Source organism: Akebia trifoliata, chromosome 11 (assembly GCF_017979445.1).
Source record: "Akebia trifoliata isolate Shusen 1 chromosome 11, ASM1797944v1, whole genome shotgun sequence".
In the NCBI taxonomy this organism is placed as follows: domain Eukaryota; kingdom Viridiplantae; phylum Streptophyta; class Magnoliopsida; order Ranunculales; family Lardizabalaceae; genus Akebia; species Akebia trifoliata.
Genome location: NC_141385.1, coordinates 44,272,723 through 44,297,463, shown reverse-complemented (window position 1 = coordinate 44,297,463; position 24,741 = coordinate 44,272,723). Strand labels below are relative to the sequence as shown.

Genomic DNA, 24,741 nt, shown 5'->3' with positions numbered 1-24,741 from the left:
ATAAAGTGAGAAAAATATCTGACCAAGTGAGAATTCTAGCATCATTCAACTTATTTAATTTAGTTGAGTTGTAATAAGTAAAATCTGGGGTGCCAATAGAATTACTCTCAATAATTGATGGTATGCTATGTCCCGCCACCACCTCAATTATTGAGGTTTTATTTTCCTTTATCATTGGTGGAGCCAGGATTTTCTAATAGAGGGGGGCAAATTATGGTTAGTTGTAAAGTTGAAGAAGACTAAGACTAATTAAAAGTCTAATGATTTTAGGGAGGAATTCAGTGATTTTTTTATTAAAAGTTGAAGAAAAGGATATTTAAAGTCATTTTTAATTAATATATCAGAAGGCCCGGTCAAGAGGCAATGTCGTCAACAAAAAAAAAAAAAAATTGAAGGGGTCAAAAAATTGGAGGTGAGGGTGTAAGGGCATGTAATTAGCTGAAGATATAGGGGTGTCTCAAAATTCTTTTGGCCATTAGCTCCGCCCCTGCATGCACTCCCCAAAAAAGTCAAAAGCTGCTGCTGCTCTCTATCTTTCTTTCTTCTTCTTAAACCTCATCAGTTGCAACTTGCTATCCGTTTGAGGGATTCCTTAAAAAGATACATAATGATGAACATGGCAGAATCTGCTGCATCTGCTTTCCTAAAACCTGTATTTCAGTTGCTTGGCTCAAAAATTGTAAAAGAGTTTGAATTGGTATGGGGTGTTAAGGAGGAGTTGGAAAAACTCTCGAGTTACTTGTCAGCAATTCAATCCGTTCTTCAGGATGCCGAGGAAAAGCAAATCCAATCGAACCAGAACCAGGTGAGAGATTGGATGAGAAAGCTTAAAGATGTCGCTTGGGATGCCGAAGACGTCTTGGAGGAGTTTGCAACCGAAGCTTTACGATCTAAATTATTGGAGGAAGATGAAAATCAAACTAGTAAGTGGAAGCAGGTATACAATTCCTTCTTTTCATGTTTGGGTTTAAAATCACTTTATGAAGATGAAAATCAAACGAGTAAGTGGAAGCAGGTATGCAACTTCTTCTTTTCATGTTCGGGTTTAAAGTTACTTTATGAACATGAAAATCCTTTGGCTTTAAAATCCCTTCAATTTCGACGTGAGATAAGTCATAAGATAAAGGACATCAATGAGAAATTAGACAGGATTGCAAAAGAAAAGAATGATCTTCATCTTCGTGATGGAGGCTGGCAGCTACCAGAAGTGATCAGGAAGAAACCGGAAAGCATCTCCTCGGTACATGAATCAGATGTTCTCGGTAGAGAAAAAGATAAGGAAAAGTTAATAAATCTGTTGGTATCTGATGCGTCTGTTTCAAAGGAGGAGCCCTCTGTTATTCCCATAGTCGGTATGGGTGGAGTCGGTAAGACAACCCTTGCTCAGCTTATTTACAACGACGAAAACGTTAAGAAGCATTTCGATCTACAAGGACGGGTTTCTGTGTCTGTTGACTTTGATTTGATAAGACTATCAAAGGCAATCATAAAGAGTATTTCCAAGAAACCATCTTTGAATGAGGAATGGTACTCACTTACTGACGAAATTGAGACGATAGTGAGAGGGAAGAAATTTCTTCTCTTATTAGATGATGTATGGAACGAAGATCCCAGAGAATGGGAACAACTAAGAGCTCCCTTGCGATGTGGAGCGAAGGGGAGTAAAATTATTGTCACTACAAGAAGTGAAAAGGTTTCTCGGATCATGGGCACTATTCCTCATTATTCCTTGAAACTTTTGTCGGATGAAGATTGTTGGTTATTGTTAGGAAAATGGGCATTTCCAACTGAGGGTACCTGGGATGAACATCCAGATTTGATTGCGGTTGGCTGGAAAATTGCTAAAAAGTGCAGGGGTTTGCCTTTAGCTGTCAAGACACTCGGAGGACTATTACAAGGTACAAAAGAAGAAACGAAATGGAATGACATTTTGAGGAGTGAAATATGGAAATTACCACAAGGAGGAAAATATGATATCTTACCTGCTCTGAGATTGAGTTATCATCATTTGCCTTCACATCTAAAGCAGTGCTTCCTGTATTGTAGCATATTTCCCAAGGATTATGAATTTAACAAGGATAAATTAGTCAAGTGTTGGATGGCGGAAGGTTTTATTACATCCGAGGTGGGGCAAAGGGCAATGGAAGATGTGGGTAGTGATTACTTTGATGATTTGTTATGGAGGTCATTCTTCCAGCAGTATGAGATGAACGATTGGTTTGGCAGATGGAGGTACAAGATGCATGATCTGATTCATGATCTAGCAGAGTCACTTTCGGAAGGTGAATGTTTTAGAAAGGAGGATGACAAATTAAATCATTTTTCTGAAAAGGCTCGGTATTCTTCACGCATCATTCAGATTGAAAATGATCTAACAATCTTTGAGCCGTATCTTCAATGCAAAAGGCTACACACTCTACTAGTATTCAATAGAGCAGCTGGAACTATAAGTTTCCCCACTAACCTATTCCAGCAAATGAAATTCCTCCATGTGTTGGCTTTGCGTAATACAGGAATCACAGAGTTGCCTGATTCAATTGGCAATTTGAAACACCTACGTTACCTTGATCTCTCCTGGACTAATATACAAAGATTACCTGAATCAGTGAGCAGCCTTCATAATCTGCAGACATTAGATCTTAGTGAGTGTTCTGCATTGGTTGAGTTACCAAAGGACACAGGAAACTTGATTAACCTAAGACATCTTATCTTCTCGGCGCACTTCTCTCAAATTAGTTCGATACCAAAGGGAATTGGGGGATTAACATGTCTACGAACACTGTCAAGGTTCATTGTTGGTAAAGAGAATGGGCGTGAGATAGGACAGTTGATGAAATTGATTAACCTCAGAGGTCAATTGGAGATTTCAAGGCTTGAGAATGTGGTCAATGCGAAAGAGGCCATATTGAAGAATAAAGAATACATTGAGAAACTGCATCTTTCATGGCAGCGGAATCATGGGGGTGATGATGATACTATGGATCCAAGTGTTGCGGAAGAAGTACTTGAAAGGCTCCAACCTCACCATAATCTCAGAATCCTAAACATCAGTAATTACAATGGTGAAAGATTTCCGAGCTGGATAGGGCATCCTTCATTCTCCAAACTGGTGGATGTTAATTTATGGGATTGTACATCATGCCAAACCCTCCCTCCTCTCTGGCAACTACCTTCCCTCAGGAAACTAAATCTAGAAAGTGGTGGTTTTATTGTTGATGGCATCATGGTTACTAAGGTTGTTTTTCCATCATTGGAAGAACTTTCTATCTATTCATTCCCAAATTTAGTAGAATGGAGAGGTGGCATTGAAGAAGAAGAAGATTGTTTCCCTTGCCTTCGTAAACTTCATATTCATTGCTGTGAGAGTTTGATTGCTCTTCCAAGATTTTTAGCATCTGTTCGTGAGTTAGATTTGTGTGACTGCAATGAGAGGATATTAAGCTCTCTGTCTTACTTCACCTCTCTCTCCTCCTTGAGAATTGACTCTTTTAAAAACCTAAAGGTAATACCCAGTGGGTCTTTCAGGAACCTAAAAGCACTCAAAGATCTTACTATTTCTAGGTGTAAAGAGTTGGTATCATTGGTAGAGGATGATGAAGAAGACTACAAATACCTTGTATCTCTTCAACGAATTTCTATTTGGCAACTTCCTAAACTCGCGACCTTGCCAAAGGAGGGATTGCCCACCAAGCTTCAAACTCTCTCCATTTACGAATGTCCATTGCTAGTGGAACAATGTGAAAAGGAGAGTGGCGAATATTGGCCAAAGATATCATACATCCCCAACTTAAGAATGGTATGTTTTTTTTTTTAATACACTAAAATACCCTAAACACCCCTTAATTATCAATGCGCATTGATGGACAGTACGGTCAAAATCACAATTTTATAACCTTTAATTTTTTTTCTTTTTCTTAAAAAAAAAACACTTATTTTTCAAAATCACTTTTTCTCGAATTTGAAAATAGTTTGTAACAATTATTATCCCCGTGAATAATATGATTTTGTAACTCAGCTAAAAAAAATCACTTATTTTTCAAAATCACTTTTTATTGAATTTGCGTATAATTTGTAACATTTATTATCCCTGTGAATAATATGATTTTGTAACTTGCCAAACTCAGCTCCAAACTCGATGGAATCAACTTATATTTTTAAGGAAAACAAAAAATAAAGATTTTATTTATTTTAAGATATTAAGAAACATTTTTTAGATATTATAATTTATTATATTTTTTACTTGATTTGATGGATGTTCGGGTCAAATCAGAGTTTTAAACTTGTGATTCAAACCATTCTTTTTGGAACCATATTTTTCTTCCTTAATTACTCCTAGATCAACTTGGGACATAACGAAAAATCAGATCTGAATTTTTTTGCAATAATTTTGATTTTTTATTTATTTATTTTTAATTAAATTATAACACTTTCCATTCTTCAACTTAATTCTAAATTCTAACTTTTGATTTATACAAAGAATCGTTACAGTATCATTACTCTTTTAATTTTTCTAGTGATCATATGTCATTAGCTACACTGGAAGCCATGGTTTAAAATATCAAAATTTATCGGTCGACACGTATCGATATCGTATTGGTTATTTCATTAACTTCACATACAATCGATACAATATTTTAAACATTTCTAGAAGCTAATAATTTTCTTTTTCAGAAATGATTGGATATTCATGATATACATTGATGTTTTCCTCGGGTGTTGGTGCAAGTGGTTCTCAACAGGTATGGTTGAAAATACTGAGTTCAATTTTTGTTGATCAATTCATATTTATTAGAAATTGAAAAAGATCGTGCAAATTTTAATCACTAAATTTTATCTTCATTTAAGCTCCTAAAATACGACATTAAATATATATTAATGAGGTTTTATTATTAAAGGATCATTCGCTGATGAAATCATATTTTCTTTTCCAAATTCTTATTTGGAAAAGAGAATTTAGAATTTTATAAATTTAAAATGAATCACTTGGACCAGTGGTTGAACAAATCAACAGTTCTTTAAAAAATTATGGCTCTATTTGAATCAGATCGACTTCGTTGAAGTTGATCCATTTGCTCAAACCAGTTCGTAAAACACTAAGAACTAATTTTGGAAACAAGTTGAGTTCTAAATTGGATGGTTCTACCATTGAGTCAAAATTACCCATTAAAATTAATATGATAGATGATTCATAAGTAGGTCATAAGGTTCTCAATTGTTATAATTTTGGTAATTAATTGATTACCTTTGAATTCTACAGGTTGTCATCCGAAGGGACTCTTCAAGAAGTACAAATGCGTAGAACTTTTGATTTCAAATCTGTGTATGGGAGCTGTTAATGCTCTTAATAGTTTTTTTATTTATTTTGATGAGATCTAGAGGTTGGATAAAAATTAATTAGGAACATTTATGGCACTAGTGTGGTACTTTGTCTTAATTTATAGGTTGTTACGTATGATGAGTAGTGTTTGGTGTATACCAACATGAATTACATTTGTTTAATGTTTTGGATTTCTTTCATGATTATGTTCTGCGTGCCTTATAAATTGAACAATTCAAAGTTATCACTACATGAAAATGAATTTTTAGCGACACTTTAGTTCCTTTGGTTATTCTGTGTTGAAAAGTAAGTTACCATACTTTTGTTGTAGATTGTAATGTGGTGGTAGTGTCGGGTTTGTAGCTAACAAGCTAGAGGGTTCAGGTTGGTATCACCACTTTGTACCAAAATCGGAAATAAGGCTTGGTCATGTTGAAAGAGATTCTCTTGTGCCCTGTGCTTTAGTTTTGCATTGTTGTGTTCCAATGTAATTGTGGTTATCTTATTGTGATACTCAATATTGTTTTTGATGGATAAATTCTAGTTTTCTAGTCCAACTCAAACAATGTCAAAGACAATAAACACAGTGCAAATTTTATCTGTGTATTTTTTGTACATTTTTGTTTGTTTGTGATGCTTTTTCAATATTGCTAATTTTATTTGTTATTTGAAAACAGTAAATTAGTTTACTTTATTTCTTTTTCTTTTTCTTTTTCGTTTATAAGTACTGTATTATTTCTTTTGTTAAAACTATTTTATGATAATGTAGTTAATTAATTTATTTGAAATAAACACAAGGGCCATTTTAAGGGGGTTTCCTTAGTCAGAATGTAACATTTGAACTCTTACATTCTTACCAAGGGTCCATCAGCACATCATTAGCACTCTCCTGACTAATTTAGTTAGATTTTAAGACTTACCAAGGCTCATTTTGCTCATGTTTGACTAGCCTTACTAAGTTAGTAAGGATTTCACCCTTACCAAAAAACATCATCGGATGCTTCATGGTGGTTTGAGGACAAAAATTCTATGAACTTTTTTTTATCAATTTTCTCTCCCTAACAACCAAAAATAAAATATCAAATAGATAGGTGGTTGGACCATATTTTAATAGCATCATGTTCTCATGGTTAGCAATGCAAATCTGGTTTAGAGAATTTAGGGGCTTGCTTTTTTAAGACTTTTTGTTTAGATGAGAAAATGCAATTAAGGAGTAGTCACTTTGTGTTACTTCTTTTTTCTCACTGTTTTTTTTTTCCTCGAGGATTCCTTGTCATCTTTTCAATAAAATCTTTACTTATGAAATCAAACATGAGAAAATTCTCTAAATTCAAGAATCAAACGTGAATTGAAAAATAACACAAAGAATCGCGAAAAAATCACAGATTTAACATGAATTAGGGTTATGGTTTTATTTTGAATGGTAACAAAAATCGCAAACAATACATAAGAACAACACATTACATACTTGATCGGAGATCACCTTCGTTAATGCCATCAATCGGAGATTCTTTCATCAGTGCCATCGATCGGTGGGACTTCACTGTGTTTCGATTTTGTTGAAGGAAATTTTTTGAAACAACAAATGAGCCTTTGGTTTGGGTTTTAGGTCTTGGAACGTAGTTTGTAAACTTTTTATTTGATGAAAGATATTAAGGTTATTTCACTCGTACTGTTTTTATGGTCTTCGCTTCTTTCACAAACACAATTGTAAAAAGCTGCTACAACCCACTTGTTAAAGTCGCGGTCAATAATGGATAAAATCAAAGCACGTATTTGTTATCAAACATAAATTGTGGCACTAAATCAAGTTTTAATCGCAAAAGCTACAAAAAATATGATTTTTTACCAATAATTTGTAAATACTTTTGATGGACTTAGAAATTTCAGATTGAGCTGATTTTTTGTGAGGATAATCTTCTAATCATAGAGACCATTCTCACAAAAAATCAGCTCAATCCAAAAATTCTAACCCATACTCTCTCCCCCCCCCCCCCCCCCCCCTCGAGATAATAGTCGCCTTGTAAATTTCTTCTTCCTTCTTTGTTTTATAATTTAATAATAATCTTTATTAGTTTATTTTACTTAGTTCAGTATCCAACCAAACATCAGATTTTATGCCACTTATTTGACTTGTTTCTGGTAAATGTAGAGGACGAATTAATGGTCTAGATCTAATAAAATTAAATAAATAGAAAAGAGAGAAGTGTGGAAAAAGACCTTGAGAAGGTCTTGAGATTTGTTACAAATCTCGAGGATTTATTTGCCAAACTTGGGGCCTTTTGACGGTGGGTGAGACTTAATAAGGCCTTTTTTTTAATAATGCTAGTTGGACTTAAAGAACAATTTAAGGTGTCGGTGTTATATTTTAATAATAAAAAATGGTCTCACCTGATTATATATGTATGCGTGCTTTAAATATATTTGAGATGTAAATTTTTGGGACCAAGCTCTTCTTACTTTTTTTAAGTATAGTGGACATGAAAACCCTGAAATGATCTTCATCAACCGAGGATGGGTTTTGAAGGTGGGGACCAAGTTCCAATTCTAGACTCCAAAAATGCATTTAAGAATTAAAATTAGTCTCCATTTAGGAAAATTCCTCGAGACCATCACACGTAAGTATACCTACGGGCACATTTATGAAAGAACGTAAAGGCCTTCTTTTTTCTGGTTGGAGGTCTACCTAACCCCCCTTTAATTTTCAAAATAAATAAGAAAAACAGCATTTAAGAATTACTTTTACATTTTTAACTTTAGTTTCTTAGACAAAATTTTCTTTTTTGGTTTTTAGCCTCATCGAACATTTTAAACCATATTTAGCTTCTCTCTCGCTCTCTCTCTCTCTCTCCTTTTAACCAGTTTTTTTTTTTTGTGTGTGTGTGTGGAATAAACATATATATTGATTAGTCAATGATTAAAGTGTAAGCATTAATTCATTTTATCATTCACGTGCTCACATAATCTTTAACACGATTACACAAAATTACCATGCATAATTTAAATCGATTGGCTATTTTAGAATGATTAAGGATCGATTCTTTAATTGATGAATATTTACCTACAATTATCCAAAGGTTTTTGGATACCTACCTGTAATTGTAGTTGCTGCCATTGAGTCAATTTGTTGCGAATGACGATTCCACTTAAATAGTACCTTACTCGATGGAATTTGATGATCTCCAAGTTCTCTATACCCTTATCACATCGTTAGATTCTATGACTATAAATAGTTGTAAAAAGTTGGAACAAAGAAAAGTTTTTATTTTATAGTCTTGTAAAAGTGTTATGCTGTTTACCAATATTTGATAATTATTGTTTGATACAGTAACTGGATTCTACTGTATTTTGATAAAATGATCAGAATACTCTTAATGTTAATAATGCATCAAGAATGCACTAAAAATGACCATAATATCCTAATAAATATATAATTACACTACATATATAGGTGGTGGATTATGATACATATGTAAAAATAATGGTTTTTCAAAATATGGGTTAAAGCTTTTGGATTGAGTTGATTTTTTGTGAGGATGGTCACTATGATGAGAAGATCATCCTTACAAAAAATCAGCTCAATCTGAAATTTGTAAGTCCATCAAAAGTGATTTACAAATTATTGATAAAAAATCAATGGTCCACATTCTAAATCACTTTTGATGGGTTAGAAGTTTTAGATTGGATTGATTTTTTTAGGATGATCTTTTCATCATAGAGATCTTCCTCACAAAAAATCAGCTCAATCCAAAACCTCTAACTTATATTTTGAAAAACCATTGTTTTTACCTATGTCTCATGATCTGTCCATATATATATATATATATATATATATGGGAAATGTTCAGCACCCTAAGTTTTACCACACACTTTAACAAATGTTTTTTGTCCTACATGGGATAGAAGTTTTGGAATGAGCTGATTTTTGGTGAGGATGATCTCTATGATTAGAAGATCATCCTCCCCAAAAATCAGCCCATTCCGAAATGTTTAGCCCCATGTTTACACGTTGAAAAATCGTGGACCGTCCATTTTTTGTAAATCAATTTTGATGGGGTTAGAAGTTTTGGAATGAGCTGATTTTTGGTGAGGATGATCTCCTCACCATAGAGATCATCCTCACCAAAAATCAGCTCATTCCGAAACTTCTAACCCATGTAAGACAAAACGCGTTTGTTAAAGTGTGTGGTAAAACTAATGGTGGCAAACGGGACCCTATATATATATATATATATATAGGGTAGCGTTCAATGGCTAACTTTTTGGCAAAACATTTTTCAAAACATGAGTTAGAAGTTTTGGAATAGGCTGATTTTTGGTGAGGATGATCTCTACGGTGAGGAGATCATTATCACCAAAAATCAACCCATTCCAAAACTTCTAATCCCATAAAAAACAGTTTACAAAAAATTGATGGTCCACGATTTTTCAACTTGTAAACACGGGTTAGAAGTTTTGGAATGGGCTGATTTTTGGTGAGGATGATCTCCTCACCAAAAATCAGCCCATTCCAAAACTTCTAACTCACGTTTTGAAAAATGTTTTACCAAAAAGTTGGCCATTGAACGCTACCCTATATATATATATATATATATATATGGACAGATGGGTCAGGATCAAGAGACATATGTAAAAACATTTTCAAAATATGAGTTAGAAGTTTCGAATTGAGCTGATTTTTTGTGAGGATGATATCTATGATGGGAAGATCATATGGGGAAAAAAATCAGTCCAATCTGAAACTTCTAACCCCATTAAAAGTGATGTAGAATGTGGGCCATTGATTTTTTGTCAATAATTTGTAAATCACTTTTGATGGATTTAAAAGTTTCAAATTGAACTGATTTTTTGTGAGGATGATCTTCCCATCATAGTGACCATCCTTGCAAAAAATCAGCTCAATCCAAAACCTCTAACCCATATCTTGAAAAGCCATTGTTTTAACATATGTCCTTTCAACCGCCCCCTATATATATATATATGGGGCCGTTCGGCACCTTTCTATTTACCCTATGCTTTACCCAACGTGTTTTGTCCTACATGGTTTAGAAGTTTTGGAATAGGCTGATTTTTGGTGAGGAGATCATCCTCACTAAAAATCATCCCATTCCAAAACTTCTAACCCCACCAAAAATAGTTTACATAGAGATCATCCTCACCAAAAATCAGTCAATTCCAAAACTTATAACCCCATAAGAAATAGTTTACAAAAATGGACGGCCCACGATTTTTCAACTTGTAAATATGGGGCTAGAAAATTCGGAATGGGTTGATTTTTAGTGAGGATGATCTTCTAACCGTAGAGATCATCCTCACAAAAAATCAGCCCATCAACTTCTAAACCATGTAGGACAAAACACATTGGGCAAAGTGTAGGGTAAATAGTAGGGTGCCGAACATTTCCCTATATATATATAATAAATTTATATTAAAAAATTATAAAAATAATTATTTTAATTTAAATAAATTTATAAATTTTATAATTCTATCGAAATTTTGACAACATCTCCTCTTAAAAATGGACATATGAAATTTTTTTGATAAAAAAAAAAACATGTATAATACAACAATCCAATATTTACATAACATCTTATATATATAACACATCCACATAATATCTCATTTATATTCTGACATTATTTAAATATAATAACAATAGCTAATATAATAAATAGAATTGAAATAAATAAAAATATGCATCCAACAAATGTGTGCAAGATATATTTTTCATCAAACAATTGTACACAATACATAAGATAATTCATCAAATATCATACACAATTACCATAAAAAAATCTTACCCTCAAAATCGATTTCATAAACAAACACAAACAATAACAATAAATCCATTGGGTACGAATTAGGATACTCAAAACAAATTAATACATTTTATCAAAACAACATGGTCGTCCAACATATAAATAAATCTTAAAGAATAATTGGTAAAGATCATTACAAACATGAGCACATGTTTCAAATGATTTGATTCCAAATGATTCTCGTTTCATCTTGTTGAACCTTAAGACGTCAATGGGATGGTCAATTTTGATATTTTTTTTATTGAAATCCTCATCTTGTTGAACCTCTAAATTCAAGAATCAAACATGAATAAAAAAATTATATGTAATCAAACATGAGAAACTTCTCTTAACTCAAAAATCAAACATGAATATGAAAAATAACACAAAGAATCGCAAAATAAACCCATAGATTTGACATGAATTAGGGCTAGGGCTTCGTTTCAAATGGTAACAAAAATAGCAAACTATACATAAGAACAACACATTACATACTTGTTTGGAGATCGCCTTCATTAATGCCATCGATCGGAGATGCCTTCGTCAATGCTGTCAATCGGTGGGACTTCATTGTGTTTCGATTTTGTTGAAGAAAATTTTCAGAAGCCACAAATAAGCATTTGGTTTGGGATTTAGGTTGTGGGACATAATTTGTAAATTTTTTATTTGATGAAGGATGTTAGAGTCATTTCACTTGAACTGTTTTTTGTTCTCAAACATAAATTGTGGCACTAAATTGGGTTTTAACAGCAAAAGCCACTAAAAATGTGACGAAGAACCATCATATGTTTTTAGAAAAAATTACTTAAAGGTCTATGATGGAGGGATTTCTTTCTAATTAGGCCCTAAGTATTAGAGCTTCTCATGATAGTCCACTTAGTAAAAAAATTCTTTTTAATCAGTTAAATTGAAATTGTTGGGGGTTCACTTTTGCCTCTAAACGCATTCGCCATAATCCTTTATATTAGGAGTAAAAAATTGGTCGATAGATGGCAGGAGTGGTTTTGAGCAGCAAAAATGTGAACAAACGTATACAAGATCTCAATTCCCAGAAGGCATCAGGAGTCAGAAGTAATCCCCTTTTATTGCCACGTGGCACAATCTTTAAGGCCCACTGATTGATATACATATCATGATGGTGATTTCTAACCCTTGGATTCAACGAATTTCCATCTTGCCTTTTTAATCTACTTGTTATAATCACTCAAATCCAATGGCTTAAAATCACCAATCATGTTGACTTTTGGTGTAGTAAGACTGCCAATGGACTGGATCAGACCCAAAATCCAACCCATTTCAATCCAATAACTTTGAATATGGATTGAGAATTTGGGTTCCGATAAAGATCCCCAATCCACTAAGGCAGATCCTATAACTATAAGATTGATCTTGGATCAACCATATTCCAATCCAATAAATTGTGAGAAAATACATAAACTATATTAATATTTGAAGTTTATTTAGATTTTATATATCAAAATCGGATTTTATCCAATCTAGATCTTATCCGATTTTATAAGATCCTAATATTGAGATTGTAGTAAAAGCCTGATCCGGCAAAAGTCCAATCTGGTATCTAATTGATTTCACATCCCATCTTATAAAAAACGATTTGATAAATATTTTGAGATGCGTACTGCCATGGTAATTTAGAAATCTTTCTTTCTTTTTCTTTTTTTGATAAATAGAAATCTTTCTTTTTTGGATTGTTAAATTCCTCGATATTAAATATTTATTTAATATATATATATATATATATATAGGGGACGGTTCGAGGGACGTCTCACAAACCAGCTGAGAAACCCATGTGTGAGCGTCGTTGGATCTGGGGGAATTAATGGCCTGGATTACCTATTCGAGTTAATTGTGAGACAGCTGGGACGAAGCGAAATATTTGAGGTATTTCCAAATACCTCCTTCCTTCTTTATTTTTTCTTTTTTTAACTTAAATAAAATCTCAATATCTCTCACTGTATTGAAGATCTCATCACTGCTCCCATATCCAATCATTGGGTTCATTCAACAAACACCTTCCATGCATTTTTAAAACCTTCCATCTTCGTGAACATGTTGCACAACACCTTAAAAGAAAGAGAGGAAAGAAATAAAGAGGAAGAAAGACAAAAGAAACTAAGCATCTTTGTTGTTGCCTTTCTTCCACTTCTCATATGGTGACCATTGTTGTTGTAACTGTCATTGTAATCTTTTTCCTCAAAGCCTTTTGTATGCCAAATCCAACATCATGCGAAGCATCAATTCATTCCCAATCAAGGAGGTTTGTTCATGGGAAAATGTGTGCTTTTGATAAGGTGTATCCCATCTACACCGAATCATTTTTTTTATTTGCCACTGCACATCATCATCATGCCACTACAATTGGTTTATATTCCTACAACTCTTCCCTTCTAGAACTCAGCTCCTACTCAAAATGAAAATCCATGAAGATATTTTCTTCTCCATTATTTTTCTCTTACCCACTTTGAGCTTATCCATTCAAGCCTAATGATCCATTCAGATTCTTCAATCCTGTATGGAATCCTAATATTTTTATCCCTTATAAAGCAAGGAAATTTAAATATTAAAAAAACAGTCGAAATTTGTTTTTAGGGAAAACTATTCTAAGCCTCAAAACATGGCCTAAACCCAGTTTTTACTCAAATCTCATCTTCAAAATTGGGCAGCAAGTGATCTGAATCAGGTACAAGACTCTCTCGAGTTCTCACTCTCTCTCTCGATTGATAGCGTCACTCTCATTGTTCTTCTTCTGGTTTCCATCAATTTTGAGAGAGTCAACTCTCGGCGACGGTCATCTGAATCAACGGATTTCATCATACGTCGACCTTCGTGATTGAAAAGGATGGGCTTCACTCTTTGTTTTCAGCGAAGAGTGAGAGAAGAGAGTCCTCAGCCAACCATTTAAAAAAAAAAAAAAAAAGCGCTAAAATTGCAGAGAAACAATGGTGGGCGGTGAATGGAGGAAGTTTTCTGCAAATAATTCAATTCTTTTAAAAGATTTGAGGGAGTTTTTTGAAAATACATTAATTCTTTTAATAACAAAACACTTTTTCCAGCTGGCTGCACGTTTTATTTAAAACGAAATCCAAGCCATCTAATGTAGCAAATCCAACGACGCCCACACATGGGTTTCTCAGCTGGTTTGTGAGACGTCCCTCGAACCGTCCCCATATATATATATATATATATATATATATATATATATATATAGGGTCAGGTTCAAAGGACAACCATTTCAACACACATATAGACAACGTGTTTTGTCTTATATGGGCAAAAATGTTTGGAATGGACTGATTTTTTGTGAGGATGATCTCTGTGATGAGGGGATCATCCTGACAAAAACTCATCCCATTCCAAAACTTGTAACCCCATCAAAATTGATTTACAAAAATTGGACGGTCTATAATTTTTCAACAAAAATTGGACGGTCTAGAAGTTTCATAATGAGCTGATTTTTGGCAAGGATGATCTCCTCATCACAGAGATCATCCTCACAAAAAATCAGTCCATTCCAAACATTTTTGCCCATATAAGACAAAACACGTTGTCTATATGTGTGTTGAAATGGTTGTCCTTTGAACCTGATCCATATATATATATATATATATATATATATATATATATATATATATATAGGGGGCGGTTCAAGGGCCATCTGAGAAACCGTCTAAGAAAACTTTCGTTTTTCAAAATAAGGGTTAGAGGTTTTGGATTGAGCTGATTTTTTGCAAGGATGGTCACTATGATGAGAAGATCATCCTCACAAAAAATCAGCTCAATCAGAAACTTGTAAATCCATCAAAAGTGATTTACAAATTAGTGATAAAAAGTGGTAAAAAATCGACGGTCCACATTCTAAATCACTTTTAACGGGGTTAGAAGTTTCAGATTGAGCTGATTTTTTTTTTGGATGATCTTCCCATCATAGAGATCATCCTCACAAAAAATCAGCTCAATCCAAAATTTCTAACCCATATTTTAAAATTTTTTTTACCGACGAAAGTTTTCTTAGACGGTTTCTCAGATGGCCCTTGAACCTGACCCATATATATATATATATATAGGGTCCCGTTCAACAACAAACATTTTGGCAAAACATTTTTCAAAACATGGGTTAGAGGTTTTGGAATGGGCTGATTTTTGGTGAGGATGATCTCTACGGTGAGGAGATCATCCTCACCAAAAATCAGCCCATTCCAAATCTTCTAGCCCCAATTTACAAGTTGAAAAATCGTGAATCGTCCATTTTTTGTAAATCATTTTTGATGGGGTTAGAAGTTTTGGAATGGGCTGATTTTTGGTGATGATGATCTCCTCACCGTAGAGATCATCCTCACCAAAAATCAGCCCATTTCAAAACCTCTAACCTATGTTTTGAAAAATGTTTTGCCAAAATGTTTGTTGCTAAATATTTCCCATATATATATATATATATATATATATATATATGTATAACTGTTATTTATAATATTTAAAAAATTATTTTCAAACTTTTAATTAAATAAAACTAATATAAGCGCTTTAAGCTTATTTCATGACCTGATTTTGGTCATTTCCCGACACGAGTTTTAACTTTTAAAACTGTGGTCTTATTCTTGACTCTTGACTATAAAAATGAGATTTTTAACAATGGGAATTTCTATTGGCACTCCAACTTCGACTTCTTACACTCTAATTATCTAAATTATTTATCATATACAACTCAACCTAACACGCTATTTAAAATTACAATTAATAACATTTCCACATCATAATGTTTTCTTAATACACTAATAGATTAAAATGGTACAAGACAGAAAAAAAAAAAAAAAATAGCACTAACAACAATCATATAAGAGAGAACATCAACCAACGTGAATCGTCCATCTACTCCAATTCTCCAAAAACTTAATGATGATGATGTTGTGCTCTTCTCTTATCAATTTCTTTATAGGAAAGGGAGAAAAATATCAGACTTATTTCTCTCTTAAAGTGAGAATTCTACTATCATTAGCTTATTTAATTTAGTTGAATTGTAATAAATAAAATCTGGGGTGCCAATAGAATAACTCTCAATAATTGATGGTATACTATACTATATCCCACCACCACCTAAAGTATTATTATTATTATTATTATATTTTATTTTTTTCGATTAATGGGGGGTTAGGCAGACCCCCAACCAGAAAAACCACCTAAATTATTAAGGTGTTACTTTCCTTCATCATTCAGTAAGCACATGCAACCCACCAAAACAAGTCAAAAGCTGCTGTTGCTCTCTCTTTCTTTCTTCTTCTTAAACATCATCAGTTGCAACTTGCTATCAGTTTGTTCTTCTTCTTCTTAAGCATCATCAGTTGTCACTTGCTATCTGTTTGAGAGATTCCTTAAAAAGATACATAATGTTGAACATGGCAGAATCTGCTGCATCTGCTTTCCTAAAACCTGTATTTCAGCTGCTTGGCTCAAAAATTGTAAAAGAGTTTGAATTGGTATGGGGTGTGAAGGACGAGTTGTACAAATTCTCGAGTTACTTGTCAGCAATCCAATCCGTTCTTCAGGATGCCGAGGAAAAGCAAATCCACTCATACCAGGTGAGAGATTGGATGAGAAAGCTTAAAGATGCCGCTTACGATGCCGAAGACGTATTGGACGAGTTTGCAACAGAAGCTTTACGATCTAAATTATTGGAGGAAGATGAAAATCAAAATAGTAAGTGGAAACAGGTATGCAATTTCTTCTTGTCATGTTTGGGTTTAAAATCGCTGAAATTTCGATATGAGATAAGTCGTAAGATAAAGAACATCAATGAGAAATTAAAAATGATTGCAAAAGAAAGGAAGGATCTTCATCTTCGTGATGGAGATGGAGATGGAGGTTCGCGCCAATCAGAAGTGATCAGGAAGAAACCGGAAACTATCTCCTTGGTTCATGAATCAGATGTTCTCGGTAGAGAAAAAGATAAGGAGAAGTTAATAAATATGTTGGTATCTGATGGGTCTGTTTCAAAGGAACTCTCTGTTATTCCCATAGTCGGTATGGGTGGAGTCGGTAAGACAACCCTTGCTCAGCTTATCTACAACGACGAAAACGTTAAGAAGCATTTCGAACTACGAGGATGGGTTTGTGTATCCGATGATTTTGATTTGAAAAGACTGTCAAAGGCCATTATAGCGAGTACTTCCAATATATCACCTGATTCTGAGAAATTAAACCCATTCACTGAAGAAATTCAGAAAATAGTGAGTGGGAAGAAATTTCTTCTCGTATTAGATGATGTATGGAACGAAGATCCCAACGATTGGGAAATCCTCAGAGCTCCCTTGCGATGTGGAGCAAAGGGTAGTAAAATTATTGTCACTACTCGAAGTAAAAAAGTTTCTCGGATCATGGGCACTATTCATGATTATTCCTTGAAACTTTTGTCAGATGAAGATTGTTGGTTATTGCTGGGAAAATGGGCATTTCCAACTGAGGGTACCTGGGATGAACATCAAGATTTGGTTGCGGTTGGCAAGAAAATTGCTAAAAAGTGCAGGGGTTTGCCTTTAGCTGTCAAGACACTCGGAGGACTCTTACAAGATACAGAAGAAGAAACGAAATGGAATGACATTTTGAGGAGTGAAATATGGAAATTACCACAAGGAGGAAAATATGATATCTTACCTGCTCTGAGATTGAGTTATCATCATTTGCCTTCACATCTAAAGCAGTGCTTCCTGTATTGTAGCATATTTCCCAAGGATTATGAATTTGACAAGGATAAATTAGTCAAATTGTGGATGGCGGAAGGTTTTATTACATCCGAGGTGGGGCAAAGGGCAATGGAAGATGTGGGTAGTGATTACTTTGATGATTTGTTATGGAGATCATTCTTCCAGCAGTATGAGAAAAATTGGTTTGGCAGATGGAGGTACAAGATGCATGATCTGATTCATGATCTAGCAGAGTCACTTTCGGAAGGTGAATGTTTTAGAAAAGAGGACGAAAAATTAAATCATTTTTCTGAAAAGGCTCGGTATTCTTCATGCATCATTCATAATGAAAATGATCTAACAATCTTTGAGCTGTATCTTCAATGCGAAAGGCTACACACTCTACTAGTATCCAAGAGAGCAGCTGGAACTATAAGTTTCCCCACTAACCTATTCCAGCAAATGAAATTCCTCCATGTGTTGGATTTGAATAATACAAAAATCAGAGAGTTGCCTGATTCAATTGGCAATTTGAAACACCTACGATACCTTGATCTCTCTTATACCCGGGTACAAAGATTACCTGAATCAGTGAGCAACCTTCATAATCTGCAGACATTAGATCTTAGTTACTGTGGTGACTTGGTTGAGTTACCAAAAGACACAAGAAACTTGATTAACCTACGGCATCTTATCTTGAAAAAGGAGTACAGTATGATTAGTTCGACACCAAAGGGAATTGGGGGATTAACATGTCTACGAACACTGTCAAGATTCATTGTTGGTAAAGAGAATGGGCATGAGATAGGGCAGTTGATGAAATTGATTAACCTCAGAGGTGGATTGTGGATTTCAGGGCTTGAAAATGTGGTCAATGCAAAAGAGGCCATATTGAAGAATAAAGAATACATTGAGGAACTGGATCTTTCGTGGCAGCAGACTCGTGGTGATGATTATGATGCTATGGATCCAAGTGTTGCGGAGGAAGTACTTGAAAGGCTCCAACCTCACCATAATCTCAGAATCCTAAATATCAGTTATTACAATGGTGAAAGATTTCCGAGCTGGATAGGGTATCCTTCATTCTCCAAACTGGTGGATGTTACTTTATTCTATTGTCCATCATGCCAAACCCTCCCTCCTCTCTGGCAATTACCTTCCCTCAAGAAACTTAGTCTAATTGGTTTTACTGTTGATAGCATCATGGTTACTAAGGTTGTTTTTCCATCATTGGAAGAACTTTCTATCACTTCATTCCCAAATTTAGTAGAATGGAGCGGTGGCATTGAAGAAGAAGAAGAAGAAGAAGAAGATTGTTTCCCTTGCCTTGGTGAACTTCAAATTCATAACTGTGAGAGTTTGATTACTCTTCCAAGATTTTTAACATCTGTTCGTCAGTTATCGTTGACGAACTGCAATGAGAGGATATTTAGCTCTCCGTCTTACTTCACCTCTCTCTCCTCCTTGACAATTTTCTCTTTTAAAAATCTAAAGGTAATACCCAGTGGGTCTTTCAAGAACCTAAAAGCACTTAAAAAACTTACTATTTCTGAGTGTAAAGAGTTGGTATCATTGGTAGAGGATGATGAAGACTACAAATACCTCCCCTTTCTGGAACATTTAGAGATAAGTCATTGTCCTGAACTTATGGTTTTACCAGATAAGGGTCTACAATACCTAGTATCTCTTCAACGAATGTCTATTTTCGAACTTCCTAAACTCACATTCTTGCCAGATGGATTGAAAAACCTCATCTCCCTTAAAGAATTGTCTACCGAACATTGTAAAAGCCTCGCGACCTTGCCAAAGGACGGACTGCCCACCACGCTTCAAACTCTCTACATTCGCGAATGTCCATTGCTAGTGGAACAATGTAAAAAGGAGAGTGGCGAATATTGGCCCAACATATCATACATCCCCGACTTAAACACGGTATGCCTTTTGTTTTTTTTTTTTAATACACTAAAATACCCTTAACACCCCTTAATTATCTATGCGCATTAACGGACAATAGGGTCAAAATCGCAATTTTACCTTATAACCTTTAATTCTTATCCTTTTATGAAGGAGGGACTGCCCACCACGCTTCAAACTCTCTGCATTCGCAGATGTCCATTGCTAGCGGAACAATGTAAAAAGGAGAGTGGCGAATATTGGCCAAAGATATCATACATCCCCAACTTAAGAACGGTATGTCTTTTTTTTTTTTTAATATACTAAGATACCCTAAACACCCCTTAATTATCTATGCGCATTAACGGACAGTACGGGCAAAATCACAATTTTACCTTAAAACCTTTAATTCTTTTCTTTTTCTTTTAAAAAAAAAAAAAAAACACTTATTTTTCAAAATCACTTTTTATCGAATTTACAAATAGTTTGTAACATTTATTATCCCTGTGAATAATATGATTTTGTAACTCAGCTCAAAAAAAAAAAAAAGACTCTTATTTTTCAAAATCACTTTTTATCGAATTTGCGTATAATTTGTAACATTTATTATCCCTGTGAATAATATGATTTTGTAACTTGCCAAACTCAGCTCCAAACTCGATGGAATCAACTTATATTTTTAAGGAAAACAAAAAATAAATATTTTATTTATTTTAAGATATTAAGAAATATTTTTTTGATATTATAATTTAATATATTTTTTACTTGATTTGGTGGAAGTTCGGGTCAAATCAGAGTTTTAAGCTTGTGATTCAAACCATTCTTTTTGGAACCATATTTTTCTTTCTTAATTACTCTTATATCAACTTGTGGACATAACGAAAAATCAGATCTGAACTTTTTTGCAATAATTTTGATTATTTATTTATTTATTTTTAATTAAATTATACCACTTTCCATTCTTCAACTTTTCAAATTCTAAATTCTAACTTTTGATTTAGACAAAGAATGGTTACAGTCATGAGTTGCATATATCATTAATCTTTTAAATTTTCTAGTGATCATATGTCATTAGCTACACTGGAAGCCATGGTTTAAAATATCAAAATTTATCGGTCGACACGTACCGATATCAGCCAAGACCAATACGAAACATTGACAGCGAAAGAATGAATTTTCTGTGAATGTATTAATTTGTATCAAATGTATCGGCTGATATCGTATTGGTTATTTCATTAACTTCACATTCAATCGATACAATATTTTAAACATTTCTAGAAGCTAATAATTTTCTTTTTCAGGAATTTATTGGATTTTTCAGAAGATAATAATTCCTCAAGTGTTGGTGCAAGCGGTTCTCAACAGGTATGGCTGAAAATACAGATTTGACATAGTTTGAAGTTGTAACCTTAGTTTTGAAACTTGTTGAGTTGACTAGAGTCGGCTCGATCATTGAGATTTCAAGGTGACTTGGGGGGGGACTGACTGTGGCATCCGAGTTCAATTTTTGTTGATCAATTCATATTTATTAGAAATTGAAAAAGATCGTGCAAATTTTAATCACAAAATTTTATCTTCATTTAAGCTCCTAAAATACGACATTAAATATATATTAATGAGGTTTGATTATTAAAGGATCATTCGTTGATGAAATCATATTTTCTTTTCCAAATTCTTATTTGGAAAAGAGAATTTAGAATTTTATAAATTTAAAATGAATAACTTGGACCAGTGGTTGAACAAATCAACAGTTCTTTAAAAAATTATGGCTCTGTGAATCAGACCGACTTCGTTGAAGTTGATACTTTTGTTCAAACCAGTTCGTAAAACACTAAGAACTAATTTTGGAAACAAGTTGAGTTCTAAATTGGATGGTTCTACCATTGAGTCAAATTTACCCATTAAAATTAATATGATAGATGATTCATAAGTAGGTCATGAGGTTCTCAATTGTTATAATTTTAGTAATTAATTGATTACCTTTGAATTCTACAGGTTGCATCTGAAGGGACTCTTCAAGAAGTACAAATGCGTGGAACTTCTGATTTCAAATCTCTGTGTATGGGAGCTGTTAATGTTCTTATTAGTTTTTTTTATTTATTTTGATGAAATCTAGAGGTTGGATAAAAATTAATTAAGAACATTTATGGTACTAGTGTGGTACTTGGTCTTAATTTATAGGTTGTTATGTATGAGTAGTATTTGGAGTATACCAACATGAATTACATTTGTTTAATGTTTTGGATTTTTTTCATGATTATGTTCTGCGTTCCTTATAAATTGAACAATTCAAAGTTATCTCTACGTGAAAATGAATTTTTAGCGACACTTTAGTTATTTTGGTTATTCTGTGTCGGGTTTGTAGCTAACAAGCTAGAGGGTTCACGTTGGTATCACCACTTTGTACCAAAATTGGAAATAAGGGTTGGTCATGTTGAAAGAGATGCTCTTGTACCCCGTGCTTTAGTTTTGCACTGTTGCGTTCCTATGTTATTTTGGTTATGTTATTGTGATCCTCAAATATAGATTTTGATGGATAAATTCTAGTTATCTAGTCCAACTCAAAAAATGTCAAAGACAATAAACATAGTTTTGTTTGCGATGCTTTTGCAATATTGCTAATTTTATTTGTTATTTGAAAACAGTAAATTAGGATACTCTATTATCATCATCATCATCCATGCACCAAAACAGTAAATTAGTTTACTGTATTTCTTTTTCTTTATCTTTTTCTTTTATAAGTACTGTATTATTTCTTTTGTTAAAACTATTTTATGATAATGTAGTTAATTAATTTATTTGAAATAAACACATGGGTCACTTTAAGGGGTTTCCTTAGTCAGAATGTAACATTTGAACTCTTACATTCTTACCAAGGGTCCTTGAGCTCAAATAGATCAGCACATCACTAACACGCTCTTTACTAATTTAGTTAGATTTTAAAACTTACCAAGAGTCATTTTGCTCATGTTCGACTAGCCTTACTAAGTTAGTAAGGATTTCACCCTTACCCTTACCAAAAAACATCATCGGATGCTTCAAGGTGATTTGGTGACTGGACCATATTTTAATAGCATCATGTTCTCATGGTTAGCAATGCAAATGTGATTTAGAGAATTTAAGGATTTGCTTTTTGAAGACTTTTTGTTTAGATGAGAAAATGCAATTAAGGAGTAGTTACTTTGTGTTACTTCTTTGTTCCCATTGCTTTTTTTTTTTTTGCCTTGAGGACTCCTTGTCATTTTTTCAATAACATCTTTACTTATGAAATCAAACATGAGGAAATTCTCTAAATTCAAGAATCAAACATGAATTGAAAAATAACACAAAAAATCTAAAAAAATCACAGATTTAACATGAATTAGAGTTAGGGTTTCATTTCAAACGGTAACAAAAATCGCAAACAATACATTAGAACAACACATTACATACTTGATCAGAGATCGCCTTCGTTAATGCCATCGATTGGAGATTCTTTCATCAATGTCGTCGATCGGTGGGACTTCACTGTGTTTCGATTTTGTTGAAGGAAATTTATTGAAACAACAAATGAGCCTTTGGTTTGGGTTTTAGGCCTTGGGACGTAGTTTGTAAACTTTTTATTTGATGAAGGATATTAAGGTTATTTCACTTGAACTGTTTTTATGGTCTTCACTTCTCTCACAAACACAATGGTAAAAAGCTGCTATAACCCACTTGTAAAAGTCGCGGTCAATAGTGGATAAAATTAAAGCATGTTTTTGTTATCAAACATAAATCGTAGCACTAAATCCAGTTTAATCTCAAAAGCCACAAAAAATATGATTTTTTACCAATAATTTGTAAATCACTTTTGATGGACTTACTAGTTTCAGATTGAGCTGATTTTTTATGTGGATGATCATCTCATCATAGAGACCATCCTCACAAAAAATCAGCTCAATCCAAAACCTCTAACCCATATTTTGAAAAACCATTGTTTTTTACATATGTCCCATGATCCACCCCCCAAGATAATAGTCGCCTCGTAAATTTCTTCTTTCTTTGTTTTATAGTTTAATAATAATCTTTATTAGTTTATTTTAGTTAGTTCAGTATCCAACCAAACATCAGATTTTATGTCACTTATTTGGCTTGTTTCTGGTAAATGTAGAGGACGAATTAATGGTCTGGATCTAATAAAATTAAATAAATAAAAAACAGAGAAATGTGGAAAAAGACCTTACTAAGCCTCAAAAAGACCTTGAGAAGAGGACTTATTTTACAAATCTTGGGGCCTTTTGACGGTGGATGATACTTAATAAGGCCTTTTTTTTCTTTACTATCTTAATAACGCTAGTTGGAATAAAAAAACAATTTAAGGTGTCGGTGTTATTTAATAATAAAAAAAGGTCTCACCTGATTATATATGTATGCGTGCTTTAAATATATTTGAGATGTAAATTTTTGGGACCAAGCTCTTCTTACATTTTTAAAGTGTAGTGGACATGAAAACCCTGAAATTATCTTCATCAATTGAGGATGGGTTTTGAAGGTGGGGACCAAGTTTCAATTAATCTAGACTCTAAAAATGCATTTAAGAATTAAAATTAGTCTCCATTTAAGAAAATTCCTCAAGACGATCATATGTACACTACGTGAAAATTAGAAAATTCGATAGAAAAAATTGACAGGCCAAGGCCCACGATTTTAAAAAACTAAAATTTAATGGTCTAGGACCGTCGAAATTCTAAATATTCTCAAATTTGATGGTTTAGAGCTGTCAAATTTCTCCCATCCTACATTAATTTGACAGTTACGACTTGTCTAAAAAGAAAATTTGACAATGAAAAATTCGATGCCAATTTGACCATTTTATCCATCGAATTTTATGAAATTTGACAGCCCAGAGCTGTCAAATTTGAGCTTTTTTCACCTTGTGGTAAGGATGCCTACTAACACATTTATGAAAGAATGTAAAGGTCTTCTATTATCTGGTTGGGGGTCTACCTAACTCTCCTTTAATTTTCAAAATAAATAAATAAGAAAAACAGCATTTAAGAATTACTTTTTCATTTTTAAC

General features: G+C 33.5%; 2 protein-coding genes across 3 annotated transcripts; both read left to right on the top strand.

Moving 5' to 3' along the window:
- The first annotated feature begins 496 nt into the window (after positions 1–496).
- LOC147391944 (putative disease resistance protein RGA4) lies at positions 497–5,912 on the top strand. The gene is made up of 3 exons (XM_086459803.1): positions 497–3,796; positions 4,672–4,739; positions 5,258–5,912. The coding sequence occupies exons 1-2, from the start codon at positions 608–610 to the stop codon at positions 4,675–4,677; spliced, it is 3,195 nt and encodes a 1,064-aa protein (XP_086315929.1). The 5' UTR covers positions 497–607; the 3' UTR covers positions 4,678–4,739; positions 5,258–5,912.
- A 10,434-nt stretch (positions 5,913–16,346) lies between these two features.
- On the top strand, positions 16,347–21,954 carry LOC147391943 (putative disease resistance protein RGA4). Of its 2 annotated transcripts, XM_086459799.1 has the most exons (4): positions 16,347–19,739; positions 19,875–19,997; positions 21,002–21,065; positions 21,696–21,954. In XM_086459799.1, exons 1-3 carry the CDS (start codon positions 16,515–16,517, stop codon positions 21,026–21,028), a joined length of 3,375 nt encoding a protein of 1,124 aa, XP_086315925.1. In that variant the 5' UTR covers positions 16,347–16,514; the 3' UTR covers positions 21,029–21,065; positions 21,696–21,954. The 2 variants fall into 2 exon arrangements, with proteins under 2 accessions (XP_086315925.1, XP_086315926.1); XM_086459800.1 differs by lacking the exon at positions 19,875–19,997 and having other exon boundaries at positions 16,348–19,739.
- Positions 21,955–24,741: the final 2,787 nt, after the last annotated feature.

Excerpts from the sequence above, each read along its gene's own strand:
- LOC147391943 (XM_086459799.1), top strand. The coding sequence starts at position 16,515 with ATGTTGAACATGGCAGAATCTGCTGCATCTGCTTTCCTAAAACCTGTA. Across the intron at positions 19,740-19,874 it reads ACATCCCCGACTTAAACACG|GAGGGACTGCCCACCACGCT; the intron begins GTATGCCTTTTG and ends CCTTTTATGAAG. Across the intron at positions 19,998-21,001 it reads ACATCCCCAACTTAAGAACG|GAATTTATTGGATTTTTCAG; the intron begins GTATGTCTTTTT and ends TTTCTTTTTCAG.
- LOC147391944 (XM_086459803.1), top strand. The coding sequence starts at position 608 with ATGATGAACATGGCAGAATCTGCTGCATCTGCTTTCCTAAAACCTGTA.